Source organism: Loxodonta africana, chromosome 2, assembly GCF_030014295.1.
Source record: "Loxodonta africana isolate mLoxAfr1 chromosome 2, mLoxAfr1.hap2, whole genome shotgun sequence".
NCBI classification, from domain to species: Eukaryota; Metazoa; Chordata; class Mammalia; order Proboscidea; family Elephantidae; genus Loxodonta; species Loxodonta africana.
Window position 1 is genome coordinate 42,341,619 of NC_087343.1, and position 18,909 is coordinate 42,360,527.

The following is an 18,909-nucleotide window of genomic DNA, read 5'->3' on the forward strand; positions in this document are numbered from 1 at the left end:
GAACTGGCTGATAGAAGGTAGCATATGATCAGAAATGAGTGGTACTGAAGGAAGAAGCTGCACTGAAGGGAAAGGTGAAAAATAAGGCTACAGAATTGACGGGATACCAATTAAGATGTTTCAACAAACGGATGCAGCGCTGGAGGTGCTCACTTATCTGCATCAAGCAGTTTGGAAGACAGCTTCCTGACCAACTGAATGGAAGAGATCAATTTTTGTGCTCATTCCAAAGACAGGTGATCCAACAGAACATGGAAATTATTGAACACTCTGCATGCTGAACAGATAACCTGGGAAGCTAGGCTATATGACGAACGAAGCATCAGGATTGGAGGAAGACTCCTTAACATACGACGCAGGCTTGCTTGCTGAAAGTGAAGAGGACTTGAAGTACTTACTGATGAAGATAAAAGACTGCAGCCTTCAGTATGGATTCTACCGCAACATAAAACAAAAATCTTCACAACTGGGCCAATAAGCAACATCATGATAAATGAAAAGATTGAAGTTGCCAAGGATTTCATTTTACTTGGATCTACAGTCAACACTCACGGAAGTAGGTGCAGTCAAGAAATCAAACGACTATTGTGTTGGGCAGATCTGCTGCAAAAGACCTCTTTAAAGTCTTACAAAAGAAAGATGTCACTTTGGGGACTAAGGTGTATCTGACCCAAGCCATAGTATTTTTATGTACATGCAAAAGCTAGATAGTGAATAAGGAAGACCGAAGAAGAATTGATGCCTTCGAATTATGGTGTTGATGAAGAATATTGAACATACCATGGTTTGCCAAAAGACCAAACATATCTGTCTTGGAAGAAGTATAACCAGAATGCTCCTTAGAAGCAAGGATGGCAAGGCTTCATCTCACATACTTTGGACGTTTTATCAGTAGGGACCAGTCCCTGGAGAAGGACATCATGCTTGGTAAAGTACAGGGTCAGCGAAAAAGAGGAAGACCCCCAACAAAAGATGGATTGATGCAGTATCTGCAAAGATTGGCTCAAGCATCGTACTGACTGTGATGATGGCGCAGGACCAAGCAGTGTTTCATTCTCTTGTACATGGAATCGCTTTGATTTGGAACCGACTCAACGGCACCTAACAACAGCAACAGGTTTTAGCAAGAAAGTAGCTGATGGGTTTAGGATAGAAAGGTTTTTGAAACACTGTAGTTTCTGTTATTTTGTTATAGCTAATTTTTTAAGGCATAAACTGTATTAATATATAGAAATACAAAATCAGATATACTACCAGGGATTTCTTCTTGTTCTTCCTCCCCACCACTTCAGATGCGCCTCATATTTTAAAAGTTTGCCCAGTAAACGGTACTTATTAAGAATAATTTGATTCCTTTTTTTTTTTTTTAATTAATAAAAAATTTGTGATAACCCACTGGGACTGATCAACGTAAAATAAAGGTACCTGAAATTTTAGTTAGCTCTCTTAACCATTAGTTTAGATAAATGGACAAATTTCCATTGGGTGAAGAGACATTAAACAGCTGAATTTAAGCTACTGTAAAACATTTATGTTCTTTTATTTGCTGTTGGAATTGAATGAAGAGAAAAGAGAACCATTAATGAATTTGTAAATTAGAGCAGGATTCCTTAGATATTCTTTTTCCTCCAGAGTTCTATTCTTTTAATGCTCTGCTTCTAAAGCCAGACATTTATTTTTTAATATACCTAAGCTCGTAATAAAATACATACTTGTCTAATAGGTCAAGAGGCTGTCATTGGAACAAAACAAGGGGATGCTGCATGGTTTAAAGTCAGGAAAGGTGTGTAATCAGGGTTGTATCCTTTCAGCATACCTATTCAGTCTGTATGCTGAGCAAAGACTCTGAGAAGCTGGACTCTGTGAAGAAGCACAGGCATCAACACTGGAGGAAGACTCATTAACAACATGCATTATGCTGATGACACAACCTTGCTTGCTGAAAGTGGAGAGGACTTTGAAGCACTTACTGATGAAAACCAAAGACCACAGCCTTCAGTGTGGATTACACCTCAACATAAAACAAAAATCCTCACGGCTGAACAAATAAGCAACATCAAGATGAAAGGAGAAAAGATTGAAGTTGTCAAGGATTTCATTTTATGTAGATGCACAATCAGCGCCCATGGAAGCAGCAGTCAAGAAATCAAACAATGCATTACATTGGGCACATCTGCTGCAAAAGACCTCTTTAAACTGTTGAAAAGCAGAGATGTCACCTGGAAGACTAAGACGCGCCTGACCCAAGCCATGGTATTTCCGCTTGCCTCATATGCGTGCAAAAGCTGGACAGTGAATAAGGAAGACTGAAGAAGAATTGATGCCTTTGAATTGTGGTGTTGGAGAATATTGAATATACTATGGACTGCCAAAAGAACGAACAAATATGTCTTGGAAGAAGTACAACCAGAATGCTCCTTAGAAGCAAGGATGGTGAGACTACATCTCACATACTTTGGACATGTTATCAGGAGGCATCAGTCTCTGGAGAAGGATATCATGCTTGGTAAGGTAGCCCACCCGGTGCCATCGAATCAATTCCGACTCATAGCAAAAAAAAGAGGAAGACCTTCAACGAGATGGATTGACACAGTGACTGCCAAAATGGCCTCAACCTTAACAATGATTGTTAGGGTGGGGCAGGACTGGGTGGTGTTTCGTTCTGTTGTACATCGGGTCGCTATGAGTCTGAACCAACTTGACAGCACCTAAAACAACAGTTGGGTGAAGAGCCAGGTGTTATTATTTGGTATACTTATGTGAGAGTACTAGTGATTCTGATAAATCTTATCAGTAAGAATAGATGAAATTAGTAAATATATTCTCAATTCAGCTACCTTGAAAGCTAGTGTTTAACATAACCTCTTTGAGTAGTCATTTGTTAAACTGTTGAAAATTTAAGAAATGAAAAACAAGTGTGAATATAAAAGAACTGAATTTTATTCTTAGGGAAGTATAACCTGTTATAGCCCAAGTGATGTTTTTGGAACTTTGGGGGGTTGATTAGGGATTGTTGGGGAAATGGTGATACGTTTTTTAATAATTTGCCACATTGATATTTGTAACTTTTTAAAAAATGGTATTGCCATTTTAAGCGTACAATTCAGTGACATTAATTACATTCACAGTGTATAATTTATTTTTAATCTTGAAATACATATGCTCTAAAGAGATTTCTTATAGTCACTTAGTTTCTAATAATTTGAATTTTTTTCCAAATAGTCCTGAACCAGCTGCCTCTTCCATCTCCTTTACCTGCTACAACTACAAAGAGCCTTCTCTTTAATGCACGAATAGCAGAAGAGGTGAACTGCCTTTTGTCCTGTAGGGATGATAATTTGGTGTCACAACTTGTCCATAGCCTCAACCAGGTATCAACAGATCACATGTAAGTACAAACAATTTTATATCTAAAAGTAACTAAAGTGAAAAGTTTGGTCTTCCTAATGGAATTAGTATACCTGATTTTACTTTTTATTTTGAATCTTTTTTAGACACAGTTTATTTTTAAAATACATCAGTATCCAAGTACAAATATAGCCTTATAGCCTTAATGTGGTGAGATATTAATGAGATTTAAATAGGCTGTTGTTAATATTTTGAGACAACAGTTTTGACCCATGGAATTCTATAAAGATCTTTTCAACTGTGTTGGAAAAATGTTAGGATCCATCAGCTGTGCAAAGGTCTAAAATTGCTCATGAAGCTGTCTCCCTTTTTCCTTGTATTGCTACAATGGTTAGAATTCTCAAGCACTCCATGGACTGTGTTGCTTGCTTTAGTTGAACAGGCTCAGGTGCCCTTCTTGGGCAGCATAACGAGAACTCAAGGACTGACTTCCTAGAAGGCTGCTGTAAAATCTGGAACTAATTTTTTCTAGGACTTACTCTACCATCTGAACATAAATGTGTATTTTTACACAGTAGACTTTTAAAAACAATATTGACTTATATAGTGTTTTTACAGAATTTTTTTTTGCATAAAGTACACTTTTTTAAATTAATGCTTGAGTTTAAAAATAAAACATCCTTTTAATATCTTAACAATATAAAAATGTGTACAAAGTTAAATCTCTGGCCCTTATCTGTTCCCATCCACTACACATTCAAAATGATGTATCCTTCCATTCTTGAATTAATTGGTTTTTGGGGTTTTTTTTTTTTTAATTTAAAGGTGCATTATTTAGGGAAATAAGAATAAAACACATTATAATGGAAAGGTGTCTACCAGTAGATGCAGTGCATACTTTGGGGGCCATTATTAAAGCTGGTGACTTTTAAGATGAAATACTACGTATAAATTTTCTGGTAGAAAAATAGAGAAATAATTAAAACCAGAAAGAAACGAAATACTAGTATTTTGTCACACCAGAAATTCAACAAAGCCTACATATTAAATCACTTCTTATAGGTATACATCCTTATTCAGGGTTTACAAAATATTTCAAAAAGTAAGGGAAACAAATAGCACATACACAGTTAGGATTTATCTGATGTACAGCTACTCTAAGATTGCCCTCAGTAATTTATTGAGGTTTATAATTAGGCACCATCTTTATAGCTTTGTTAGATTGAATGAGTGGAACAGATACATGTAGAATGTAAATTTAAAAGCGCTGCCTGTATTTAACTCTTTTAGACACAACCTTCTTTAGTTGTGCTTTAATTTGGTATTTACTTTCAAGTTTTTTGAAAATTGCTACGCTGCTTAATCACTGTATGTTGGTTGTTTCCCCCCGATGACTTTATTTGAGAAAAAAATATAGAATAGAAAAATTACATAACCTCTGAGTCTTGCCATAACCGATGTGACAATATTTCATTCAGAGGACATTCCCAGAAAGTCAGTCTCATTCATATTCAGATGTAAAGGGGAAAATACTTTCCAAGCCCAGGTATTAACTTGTTTGCATAATCACCACCTCTCTACCCTTCCATTATTTTGAATTGTTTATGGTAGATTGTGAACACTCGTAAGTAAACTAATAGTTACATGAAATACTGTTTTCTGTTTAAAATAACAAGGAAAAAATGGTTGTCCTTAAAAGAATTCCTCTTTTTTGAAAATTCTGTTTCCTCAGGGGATAACGTTTTCAAAAATCCATACTGTTGAACGTACCTATCTGATTTATTTTTAGACTGTAAATCATCTTGATTTTCTCTTCTGCCTTTTCTGAATTTCGCTAAAGAATTACTATCTGTGTAGAATAGAGAATATTTAATAAATTAATTATTATTTAAATTTTTTTTTTTTTAATACCAGAGAGTTGAAAGATAACCTTGGCAGTGATGATCCAGAAGGTGACATACCAGTCTTGCTGCAGGCCATCCTGGCAAGGAGTCCTAACGTTTTCAGGGAGAAAAGCTTGCAGAACAGATATGTACAAAGTGGTAAGAATGTTAACAATAGATTTTTGTAGCATATTTTTCTAATGGGTCTCATACCAGAACTTGTTTCGCATGTAATTAAATTCTAGTGTCTCTTAACAAGCTGGCATCTCATCTAGGATAAGTAAGTAAAGATTTTTATCTTAATTTTTTTAATGTCTGTCTTTGGCCCTAGGATTACAGCTTCTATATTTTGCTCTTCAAAATGAAAACAGTCAAAAAAAAAAAAACTTTTGAATGTTTATGAAAGACTGGTTTAAATCATTTAAGAGATGATTTACATGTTTAACTTTTTTGTGTATTGCATAGGAATGATGATGTCTCAGTACAAACTTTCTCAGAATTCCATGCACAGTAGTCCTGCATCTTCCAATTACCAACAAACCACTATCTCACATAGCCCCTCCAGGTAATACCTATCATTTATTCAGTATTATTCTCCATGATTAATATAGTGACTATGCAGTGTATACATTTAGGTAATGGTGAATTATATGTAGCTGAGGCATTGAAGTGATGAGTCTTAAATAATAATCCACATGAATATTAGCCTTAAAATAAGTGATGTAGCTATCATCTTACTAATTAATTTTATACCGACAAAAGTATGTGTTAAAATAACTGATGTGTTAAAGAAAAAAAATTATAGAGTGGATTTTATTTTAGGGAGCATGGCATTATATGCCTTGAAAAGATTGGTGCTTTTATGTAAGTAGATGAAAGACCTCAATATTTATAAACTACTTAGTCTAACTGTTAATTAGACTATGAGTTTTGAATGATTCTTGTAATTATCTATGTCACAAGATTTTTCTGTTTACATTGAATTTATAATGTGTAAAGTTTGGAGAACTTTATGACAGTGAAATTTCAAAGAATATGATGTTTATTTCATTTCTTGATATTCTTTATTTGAATTTTGGGTTTTAGCCGGTTTGTGCCACCGCAGACAAGCTCTGGGAACAGATTTATGCCACAACAAAATAGCCCAGTGCCTAGTCCATATGCCCCACAGAGCCCTGCGGGATACATGCCATATTCCCATCCTTCAAGTTACACAACGCATCCACAGATGCAGCAAGGTAAGAAAGTTGTTTGTTATTTTGCTGGGAATGTGATATAACCTAATTACCTATAATTCCAAGCAAATTATTTTTTCTTTTTATAATTTTTAGAACACGAACTAAAATACTATATGCTTGTTAATAAACACTTTTTTAGAGATATGTCTTAAATCATTAAAACATGTTACATTTATCATTTGGGAGGTAAAAGGAGCATTTGACTCTTTAGAATAAGTTAGTATATAACTGAATATATTTACTTATGAAACTAAAAGCTGTTTCTTTATTGGGCTGTCTTACAGTAGCATTAAACAAAAGAAGAAATTGTTTTAATTTGCAAGTGTATATATGGTGTGGAAAATTGACTATGGTTGATACAGTACTAGTTTAGGAAAATTAGTAATGTTAGATGCAAAAATTTTTGAGTTTATATTACTAGTTCTCAGTTGGAGTCAAATGTTGGTAGAGAATATGATGATGTCTTTTTAAGGTTAGATTCCCTTGGGATATATATCATGGGTACTAAATAAATGATTTATACTTTTTTTTGATAAATTTTCAATAGACAGTACAAAAGATAATATAACAAAATCTGTGTTTTTGCTCACCATAATTAGCAGCAAAATTTATACATTTGCTATCAGTCATTTATTCCTGTGTATTGTTTTTTATTATGCACAGAGCATATTTGTATTTATTTATAAACTTTTAGTTCAGTCATCCATTAAAACAGCGAACTCTGATTTCCCAAAGCTAGTTAGTGAAATATTAGGTTAAGACCATTTCACATGCTAACTCAAGGAGAAACTTGGAGGCAAATCATACCTATGGAATAGACACCTTCAAAATTATTGAATTTAGTGTGAGTAGTGAATGTACTTATATCCTATAGGCTTTTAATACTTGTGGAATATTAGTATACTGTTGTGCACAAAAGTTTGAGGAACATTTTAAATGTTAATAATCAGAGAAATACAGGACACCTTTATTTATTATGGAAATGTCCACATACACATAAGTATATGTAGGAAAATACGTAAGTTTTTAGTCTCGAAACTGTGTTGATGTTTTTTAACAGAATTGACTCTGCTTTTTCAAAAGAGTAAGTTGAGATTACAAAATCAAAACGAAATATAGTTTAGGACCTGTGTAGTATTGATTCGTTTTTAGAAATTATGAGATACTTGAGGAACTAAAAATATTATTCATGACTTAGCCCCACCCAGATATTAAAATCATTCTAAGAAAATTTTTTTTTTTAGGAGTAAATAGACTGATCAGTGGGACAGAAAATCCAGAAATAAGACAAATATGTATGGTTAATATAGAATATGAGAAAGGTAGCATTTAAAACAGTTTCTCAACTTTGTATTATAAAAGCTTTAACCATGCAGAAAAGTTAAAAGAATAGCGCAATTAACCCCTTGGGAGTCCCTGCTATTTTTGTTATATAATGTCTCATTCACTTTTTCCTCATAATGTTGTTTAACCTATTCATATATCCCTTCTGTTACCTACAAAGTAGAAGTTAGCTTTAAAGTCTTGGTTGGTTTCCAATTAAATATTTTTGGTAAGAGTACTACATTAAGTGGAGCCCCTGGATGGTGCAAATAGTTATTGTGTTTGGCTGCTAACCGAAAGGTTGGCAGTTCAAGTCTCTCCAGAGGCATCTGGGAAGAAAGGCCTGGCAATCTATTTCTGAAATATCATCCATTAAAACCCGTATAGAGGAGAGTCCTACTCTGACACGCATGGGTTCACTATGAGCCACAGTCATCTCAACAACTGGTTTGGTTTTTACTACATAAATATTGTGTTCTTTATATTACATCACATCAGAAGTTATATAATATCAGGTGGCCCCTTTATTAGTGATGTTTAGGTGGTGACTACCTAATCTTTTCATTGTGAAAGTACCCTTTTTTTCCTTTGCAATTAGTAAGTAATCTCCTGGATGATACTTTGAGATTATGCAGTTGTCTTGTTTCCCATTAACGTTTTACTTAAGAGGGTTAGAATCACATAACGATCCTTGCTTCATCAGTTTTCGCACTGGTCGTTGGAAAATCATGATTTTTCTGATTCTGTCATTCTAAAGATAACATTTTTAAATCAGTAGGTTAGAATGGAAAGGATAATGATTGTGAGGATGGCATAAGACCAGACAGTATTTTGTTTTGTTGTATATAGGGTCTCTATGAGTTGAAACCGACTCAATGACAGCTGACAACAGCAACAGGTTAGAATGAATTGTTTAATAAATAGTGTTGGATTGATTGGCTATGCGTTTTGAAAATTTAGTTGAATTTTTAGATTACCCAGAGCAAAAATGTTCTAGGTAGATAAACGATGTACGAGTTATTTTCTAAGTCATAAAATTTTGAGGAGAAAACGTGAGTTTTTAGTAATCGTAGACTTAAAAAAGCCATATCTCTAAACAGTCTTAAAACCTCGAATTCAGAAATGGAAAATAAGCCAGATTAAGTAATGTAAGTTTCATATGAAAATATGGTCAACCTGGCACACAATTAGAGATGAAAATCAAAATGAAATAAAATATTATGCCTATAGATTGGTATACTTTGTTAAAAAAAAACTTTTTTTTATCAGCAAGAGTGCAGGGAAATACGAACTTCCCATAGTCTCGATAGGGGTGATATAAATTGGTACATCCTTTTCAGAGAGCATTTGACAGTATTTATCATAATTTAAAATGCACATGCCTCACTCAGTAGTTCAAAATCTACCTCCCTTAAAATGGAGGAATCAAAACACACTTCGACAGTTTTAATGGCAAGTTATACAAACTCTTAAAGAGATATTCTAATCTTAAACCATTCCAGAAAAAAAAGTCACCACTCCCCCAACTCATTTTATAAAATTATTTAATAATCTTGATACAAAATCAGGTGAGATGAGAGTATGAGAAAGGAAAATTATATAACCAATCATCACATATGAACATAGAAACAAAATTTCTAAATAATTAGCGAACCGAATAACCCATGTTATCAACCTATATAACAAAATTAGATGTGAGGAATACAAGAGTTGATTAGCATTAGATAGTTAATATAATTCAGATTAAGGGAGTGATGGCCAGATGAGCCTCTTAATAGATGCAAAAAAGCATTCAAAAAATTTGAACTTCCATTTGTGATTTTTAAAAACTTTAACAGAATAAGAATAGACTGGCACAACTTTATCCTATAAAGACTGTCCACCTAGTGGTGAAAACTTAGAAAATTTCCTTGAAATTAGGAATAGGACATGAATGCCTGTAATCACTACTTTTATGCCATGTGATAGTGGGCACCCTAGCCAATACAGGAAGATGTTCTTGTATAATTGTCTCTATAAGACATTTATATCATATATATATATATATAATTATTGATAAGGAAGAAACCAGGTCCTTTTCAGGTGATAGGATTATCTTTATAGAAAATCCAAGAGAAACTGCAGATAAGGTATGATAATAAAAGTATTCCACATGGTTACTAGATACAAGATTACTATTTAAAAATTAATACAATTTTTATATTACCAAAAAAGCAGTTAAAGGACCAGTATCATCAGCAATTTCAAGGAAAACCATAAGATGCTAGAATATATTTAACAAAAATGTGTGCAAGACTTTTCTGGAAAAAATCATATAAAACTTTTGAAAAAGATCAAAGAAAATGGAGAGTTATGCTCTTTGTGGATGGGAAAACTCAAGAGGATAAAGATTAGAATTTTCCCCAAATTAGTAACTTCAATACAATTTTAATAAAATCCCAAGTGAGATTTTTGTGAAACGAAAGCTGTTCTAAAAATTCATATGGAAGAATAAAAGTCTAAGAATAGATAATTTTGAAAAGGAGCAGGGTGTAGAGGCTCAGTCTAACAGGAATCAAGGTTTATTTTAATATTCGTATAGGCATGGACAAGAAGGACGTGGGGTATAACGGAACATGATTAGGAGCCTAGGAACATACCCATAGATAAATGGAAACTTGATATACGTGGTATTTTATGTTAATGAGAAACAATGGTCTTTTTCATAAATGGTGCAGAGACTGCTAGTTACCCATATAGAAAAAAGTAAAATTGGATCCCTATCTCACATGACACATAAAAATAGATTTTTAGATGGATTTAAGACTTAACTGTGGAAAGCTAAAATATAAAAAGTTAGAAGAAAATAATAGGAAACCATCTTCATGACCTGACCTTGTGTTAAAGAGGATTTCTTAAAACAGAAAGCAAAATTTGTAAGGGGAAGGATCACAAATTTCAAAATAGTTAAAGATTTGTCGTACCCAACAGGTAATTCCTTCCAGGAATACATGAAAAACTCTCACAAATTATTAAGACAAAAAACAGTAGAAAAATGTGCAAAGAATATAGACAAACTATCCACACAGAGGGAATCTGAATGGCCAGTACACATGAAAAAATACTTGGCTTCAGTGGTAATTAGGGAAATGCAAATTAAAGGGACATTTCATACACATTTCCCACACTCAGGTTGACAAAAAGTGTTAGCAAGGATAGAGAGCAGTAGGAACACACATATTCTCCCAGTAGGGTGTAAAGAGAACATCAGTAATTTGAAAAGCTATTTGGTCATACTTAGTAAGGTTCAAAATGGGCACATCCAGCTATTTCACTCCTAAATATTGCACCCTAGATCTTACACATTTTTACAAAGAGTCAAGTACAAGAATCTACATTGTTTATGACAGAAAAGTGTTGAAGCAATCTAAATGTCCAACATAAGAATGGGTAGATAAATTATGTACATTATACAGCAGAATTATATGCTATATTTAAAAATTTATAACTACACAAAATGAATAAATCTCGGCATAATATTGAATTAAAAAGCAAGTTAAAGAAGAATATATACATATAACGTACCATTTTTATATATAGTTAATATGCCAGACAATGCTGTGTGTTTTTCAGGAATGTATTCATTGATAGCAAAGGTAGAAACATGTGCATAACCAGTTGCCATCAAGTTAACTCCAACTCCTGGGGCCCCCACGTGTTCCAGAGTAGAACTGTGCTTCACAGGGTTTCAGTGGCTAAATTCAGTGTACTGGCTACCTTTAGAGTAAGGGGAGCAAAATAGGGGCGAGGAATGCACAGGTAAATGGAAAACTTCATCCGTATCTGTAATGTTTTACTTCTTTTCAAAAATGGACCAGAATAACACCTGGCACGGTATTAAGGTTTGATCAAGCTTGGTAGTCAGTACACAAGTTTTATATTATTTGTTGTACTTTCTGTATGTTTAAAATATTTCTCGTGAAGCATTATTATTATTATTCTCTAAGATTTTAACAGTTTATTTTATAAAGCTTTTGTTTTTTAATTCTTATTAATTTCAGCATCGGTATCAAGTCCCATTGTTGCAGGTGGTTTGAGAAACATACATGATAAAGTTTCTGGTCCGTTGTCTGGCAATTCAGCTAATCATCATGCTGATAATCCTAGACATGGCTCAAGTGACGACTACCTACACATGGTGCACAGGCTAAGTAGTGACGTATGTAATATATTAGTTATCATTAAGGTAATGAAATAGTTCTAGAATTTGTTACATAATTTAGTATTTCAATTCCGCAAATGGTTAAAGGATATCTGCCGTATGTCAAGGAATATTCATGGTACTGGGAATCTAACTGTGACCGAGATGGTTCCTGTACCTAGAGCTTATTTAAGAGCATGGGTCGGTAAGCTGTGGCCAGTAACCTGACCCGTAAGCAAAAACTGGTTTTTACGTTTTTATAGAGTTGCAGAAACCAACAGCAACAACCAAAAAAAAAAAAAAAAAAACCAGAATAAATATGCGACTGTCTTAGTCATCTAGTCCTGCTGTAACAAATAACACAAATGGATGGCTTTAACAAAGAGAAATTTATTTTCTTACAGTCTAGTAAGCTGCAAGTCCTAATTCAGGGTATCAGCTCCAGGGGAAGGCTTTCTCTCTCTGTTGGCTCTGGAAGAAGGTCCTTGTCATCAGTCTTCCCCTGGTCGACGAGCTTCTCAGGCTCAGGGACCGTAGGTCCAAAGAACACACTTCACTCCTGGTGCTGCTTTCTTGGTGGTATTAGGTCCCCAGCTCCCTGCTTGCTTCCCTTTCCTTTTATCTCTTGTAAGATAAAAGGTGGTACAGGCCACACCCCAGGGAAACTCCCTTTACATCCGATCAGGGATGTGGCCTGAACAAGGGTGTTACATCCCACCCTAATCCTCTTTAACCACAGACAGAGATTATGATTTATGACACATAGGAAAATCACAAAATGAAGAACAGCCAGACCGTACTGGGAATCATGGCCTAACCAAGTTGACACATATTTTGGGGGAGCACATTTCAATCCATGACAGTGACAGAGACTGTATGTGGCCCACAAAGCCTAAAATTTTTTATTATCTGTCCTTTTTCAAAAAACGTTTGATGACCCTTACAAAAAAAAGTTCAGAGGTTTAGATTCTTAAGGAAATATAATTTCAGTTTTAAGTTAATACCTGCTCACACCAAAATGTTCTCTTAAATAATGAACCTTTATTTATTAGAACCTGGGTATTTTTTCCTGTAAGACTGGTAAAAAGCTTTTTTCCTGAAATTAAATGTTGCTTTGATATTAATTAAAATATTCCACATACTAGAAATTTGCCTTGTTACTGATTTGATGATATTTTTCATCTAAGCTATATATATTTGCATAAAAGAAATAAAAATTATCTCAGCCCTTAGGACGACGGAGATGAGAGTGAACTCTGCCCTCAAAACATTTATGACTTGGTAGGGTGTTCACAGCTCCTTTTGTAGAAAATGGCAAACAAAAATGGAGCACATTAGTAACACCAGTTTTCTTATTCATTGCCATGCTTAGGCTGTTGATTCTTTTGGATACAATTTCAATTCTTCTAAGATATACCAAGAAGAAAACAGGAAAGTGCAGAAGAATTATGCTTTTGAATACCAACACTTTACCTGTCAGTAATTTATGTCTTTTATTGGTTCTCTTTAAGATTTCTATAGTGCCTGTTCTATCATTCAACATATAAACTTTATGCTCTATTCTTAGGATGGAGATTCTTCAACAATGAGGAATGCTACATCGTTTCCCTTGAGGTCTCCACAACCAGTATGCTCCCCTGCTGGAAGTGATGGAACTCCTAAAGGTATTGTCACTAAAATTTCTTTTAGCATTTCATGTTTCGAGTTGAGTAAAGAACTCTTAACTTCTTAAAGCAGATACTAAAAAGTTATTCTCTATTGCTTTTCATTTGTTGTAGAAATAAACAAGGAAACCCATTCTAAAGCAGGTCTAGATCATGCAGTTTAAATTTGTCCTCATTGATGGATTCATTCAGCTCCCATTCTCTTTAAATCCCTGTCAACCAGAATTTTCTAGTATGTATCCAGTATCATTCTCATTGATAAACCCAGTGGTCTTTTTAGAACACAGCTTTCTTAAGCTCTCTGAAATATTTGAATATTGACCAGTCAGTCTCTTCCACCTTCTCCCCATCAAAAAAACTTATTTCATATCTAGTCCACCTGTTTTCTTTCTATTTCTTTCATTGCTTCCCTCCCGCCCCCCTTAATTAGCTGGTCTCCTTGTTCTGTGATTTCTCAGTTTCTATCATTAGTCTTTTTTATCTCCCTTTGTACTTTCTCCCTTGTCTACACCATTCATTTTGATAAAAGCATTGATTACTTTTGTGAACAGGATCAAGGTCTTTAGTTCCAGACTTGTCTCCTAAGTTGTAATTATTCATTTCCAGGTCAGATTTCCTTGATATTTAGCTGGTACTTCAAATACATGTTCAAATTGTTCTCACTGCTCTTTCTGTAATTCCCCTCTCTCTTAATGCTAACCCAGCCTTAAAACGTCTTGACTTAAAAATTTTGAAGTCATCTTAGAGTCTTCTCTTCGTCTTATTTAGTCAGTTATTAAATCTAGCCTATTTTATATTACCTTCCTAAATTTTCACATTTAATTTAATCTCTGCTCTTTAAAATCCTGTCTACCCTTCAAGGTCCAAATTAAATGAGGGATCTGCCATGAACCCTCCCCTAATCTCCTTAAGCAATTAGTTTGTATTTTTTCTAATAACTTATCCTGTATTATAAGGGCAGTGGTGGCTTAGTGGTAAAATTCTCACTTTCCATGGAGAAGGCCCAAATTCGATTCCCATCAATGCACCTGATGCACAGCCGCCACCCACCTGTCATTGGAGGCTTGTGTGTTGTCATGATGCTGAACAAGTTTCATTGGAGTCTCCAGACTAAGACAGGCTAGGAAGGAAAGGCCTAGTGATCTACGTCTGAAAATCTTACAGGTCACAGTAGTCTGATTCATAATCAGTCATGGAGATAGTGATAGATGGGGCCACATTTCATTCACTTGTGCATGGGGTAACCATTAGTTTGGACCTGACTTGACAGGAGCTAACAAAAACAACATACTGTATTATGAACTTGAATTTTGTTAATCTCAGAATTCCCGAAGAACTTCATGTGGTCCTCTGCCTATATTAGATTTACTAAATTGTGAATTTAAGTCCAGACTATTTTAAAAAATTATACCATGGACTGCCAAAAGCACAAACAAATCTGTCTTGGAAGAAGTACGTCCAGAATGCTCCTTGGAAGCAAGGATGGCGCGATTACGTCTCATATACTTTGGGCGTATTATCAGAAGGGATCAGTCCCTAGGGAAGGACATCATGCTTGGCAAAGTAGAGGGTCAGCAAAAGAGAGGAAGACCCTCAACGAGATGGATTGACACAGTGACTGCCAACAGTGGGCTCAAGCATAATAACAATTGTGAGAATGGCGTGGGACCAGGCAGTGTTTCCTTCTGTTGTGCATAGGGTCTCTATGAGTCAGAACCAACTCCATGGCACCTAACAACAACAATTTAAAAAAATAGTTTAAATTACAGTCAGATAATTTTATTTATCAGGGTTTATTGGAAGAGAATATTGTACTTCACTTTTTTTAAGTAGCTTTTAATTAATTACAGTATACCTGATATTTTCTCTATCCATAAGAAGTTCTAATTGTAGCTGTCTAAAACATAGACTGGTCTGCCTCATATGATAAAGATATTTTCTTCAAAGGATGTATTCCATCAGTTTTATCAAGGACATTCCTCACAAGGTGAAAGTAAAACTCGCATCATTCTAATTCTAGTAGTTCTCTGAATTTTGAGGGATAAAGGTAACCCAGCCTCTGAAGGGAGGAACAACTTCCCAGGGTAATTCTGTTTGTAGCATAGGCATCAAAGTTGGGTGCATACCCCACAAGTGTTGTCAGGGTCAGAAGTTACTCAGGCTGCCAGGGATGGGTTAACAAGAATTTAGATCATTGATCTAGAAAAAACCAACCCATATTTGTTTTTTGTTTTTTAATTAATTTTTATTGTGCTTTAAGTGAAAGTTTACAAATCAGGTCAGCCTCTCATACAAAAATTTACATATATCGTGCTGTACACTCCTAATTACTATCCCCCTAATGAGATAGCACTGTCCTTCCCTTCACTTTCTCTCCTTCTGTCCATTTGGGCAGCTTCTCACCCTCTCTACCCTCTCATCTCCCCTCTAGACAGGAGATGCCAACATAGTCTCATGTGTCTCCTTGATCCAAGAAGCTTGTTCTTCACCAGTTTCATTTTCCAGTCCAATCCCTGTCTGAAGAGTTGGCTTTTGGAATGGTTCCTGTGTTGGGCTAACAGAAGGTCTGGGGACCATGGCCTCTAGGGTCCTTCTAGTCCCAGTCTGACCATTAAGTCTGGTGTTTTTATGAGAATTTGGGGTCTGCATCCCAATGCTCTCCTGCTCCCTCAAGGGTTCTCTGTTGTGTTCCCTGTCAGGCAGTCATCGGTTGTGACTGGCACCATCTAGTTTTTTGGGTCTCAGGCTGATGTAGTCTCTAGTTTATGCGTTCCTTTCTGACTCTTAGGCTCATAATTACCTTGTGTTTTTGGTGTTCTTCATTCTTCCTTGCTCCAGGTGGGTTGAGACCAATTGATGCACCTTACCTGGCTGCTTGCTAGCAGTTAAGACCCCAGACACCACTCTCCAAGTGGGATGCAGAATGTTTTCTTAATAGATTTTATTATGCCAGTTGACTTAGATGTCCCCTGAAACCAAGGTCCCCAAACACCTGCCCCTCCTACACTGGCCTTCGAAGCATTCAGTTTATTCAGGAAACTTTTTGCTTTTGGTTTAGTCCAGTTGTGCTGACCTCTCCTGTATTGTGTGTTGTCTTTCCCTTCACCTAAAATAAAACTTATCTACTACCTAATTAGTGAAAACTCCTTTCCCTCCCCTCTCCCCCAACCCCTCTCATAACCATCAAAGAATATTTGCTTCTCTCTATAAACTATTCCTCCAGTTCTTATAATAGTGGTCTTATACAATATTTGTCCCTTTGCAGCTGACTAATGTCACTGAGCACAATGTCTTCCAGATTTCTCCATCTTATGAAATGTTTCATGGATTCATCTTTGTTCTTTTTCGATGCGTAGTATTCCATTATGTGCATATACCATAATTTATTTATGCCTTCATCCGTTGATGGGCACCTTGCCAACCTATGTTTTTTATAACTCATGAGATAGATACATACTTTACTAGAAGGAGAGGCTTCTTATGAATAATGTGTTCATGAACTTGTTTTCCAACTAGTTTTAAAGGGTGTCAAGTCTAATTTGACTCCCAGGTGAATGGTTAGAATTTGAAGTTGGTTTGAAAGTATATGTCATTAGGAAGCTAATATAGTTTATTATAATTTAGACTTTAGCCAAATGTGGGTTTAAATTTTTCATGTGTGCTAATTATATAACCTTGAGCAAATTTCTTAACCTCCATAAGCTTCACTTTCCTTTCCACAAAATGGAGATAATATTCAATAAGAACGTTGCAAAAACTAAGTGAATTGATATGCAAAGCAGCTTGCACAAGCTCTGATACAAAATAAATGGTCCAAAAATGTTAGTTTCATTTCCTTTCCGTGTCTCATACGAGCTCAAACCTATTACCCTTGAGTCAGTTCCAACTCATAGTGACCCTTTAGGATAGAGTAGAACTGCCCTATATGGTTTCCAAGGAGTGGCTAGTGGATTCGAACTGCTGACGTTTTGGTTAACAGCTGAGTTCTTAACCACTGCACCACCAGGGTTCCCGTATAAGCTCTGTCTAAAGAATATATCTATTGATTGATATAACCTCAAACTAACATTTATAGTAAATTGCTCCAACAGCATCTTATCATGCTTTATTTTATAGGTATGTTCTCTAAGAAGTTGTATTTTTTATATAACATTTGAAATTTATTGAAATTACTGATCGAAAGTATATATTATTATATTATGGGAAATTCATTTTTTAATATCCTCACCTTATCTATGTTATGCATTTAGATATTTTATGTAATTGGTGTTCTGATAAAGTAACACTTGTTCTTGTTCCACCTTGATTCTTTATGCTTATGGGGGAAAAATCATAATTTAAGATGGATCTAGATTTAAGTTTTTGCCGGTAAAGCACTTTCATTCTTGACTGATTTGTACAATTTCCTATGGGCTTTAAAACTTTGTATAAATAGTCCAACTTAAGAATTGCATACATGGCTCAGATACAATTATGCTCTTATTTATGAGGCAGATCAGCTTTTTTTCTCACTTAACAACTTGTTAATTAGCAGAATTTTTCCACTTGATTAACTTACTTTAACACTTCCCTATATCACATCACGTTGGTTAATTTAATGGAATTTTGGTTCAAGCTATCTTATTGAGCCTTTAAATTCGCTGGACTTACATAATTTTCTAATAAAAGGGGGATTAGCAAGCCAGAGAGAGTATGTTTGTGATGTTAAGTGGAAGGAGAAAATCAAGGCCACATGAAGTATAAAAATAGTTCTCCCCATTTATTTATTTATTTAAAAGTTATTGTGTCTTAAACACGAGAATTGTAGAGATAACTTTAGAAATCTTAATAGTGTGTTATAAAACAATTATTTAATAATTTAAAACTCTAAAATTGGGCATTATGTTTAAGCACTTAGTGTATTGAAGAGGTTTGTTTTCATAACAAAAGCTAAATTCCTTATAAAATACATTTGCTTTGAGAGATGTTAAAACAGTCATCCAAAAGATGAGTTTGTTCAGGTTAGCTAGGAGATCTTTTTTTTTTACTTCCGTCTTGTAACTTTTGTTAATCAGTACTTTATTAAAAGATTGTGGAGTGAACGGAGACTCTAGTAATTGTAGATGTTCCTACTTTCTTTTTCTTTTCATACCAGTGATATTCACATGAGTGTAGTCTCTAGGATTAATGTGTAATTTTTGTGTAACTTGACAAATACTTTTTCTTATATTTAGGATATATCAGTTTTCTGACTTGTAATCAGTGAAAGAATAGAGATGAGCATGCCTAAAATG

The 18,909-nt window shown here is 34.8% G+C and overlaps 1 protein-coding gene across 11 annotated transcripts in view; it reads left to right on the forward strand.

Moving 5' to 3' along the window:
* The window catches only part of NIPBL (NIPBL cohesin loading factor), a 237,367-nt gene that overhangs the window by 102,145 nt on the left and 116,313 nt on the right, over positions 1-18,909 (forward strand). For 10 of the 11 annotated variants that reach the window (XM_064271355.1, XM_003407996.4, XM_064271348.1 and 7 more), the window contains 6 exons: positions 3,223-3,388; positions 5,263-5,390; positions 5,697-5,796; positions 6,318-6,469; positions 11,833-11,990; positions 13,540-13,636. In XM_064271355.1, the coding sequence (XP_064127425.1) occupies positions 3,223-3,388; positions 5,263-5,390; positions 5,697-5,796; positions 6,318-6,469; positions 11,833-11,990; positions 13,540-13,636 (801 nt within the window). The other variant, XM_064271383.1, reaches the window with a different exon arrangement.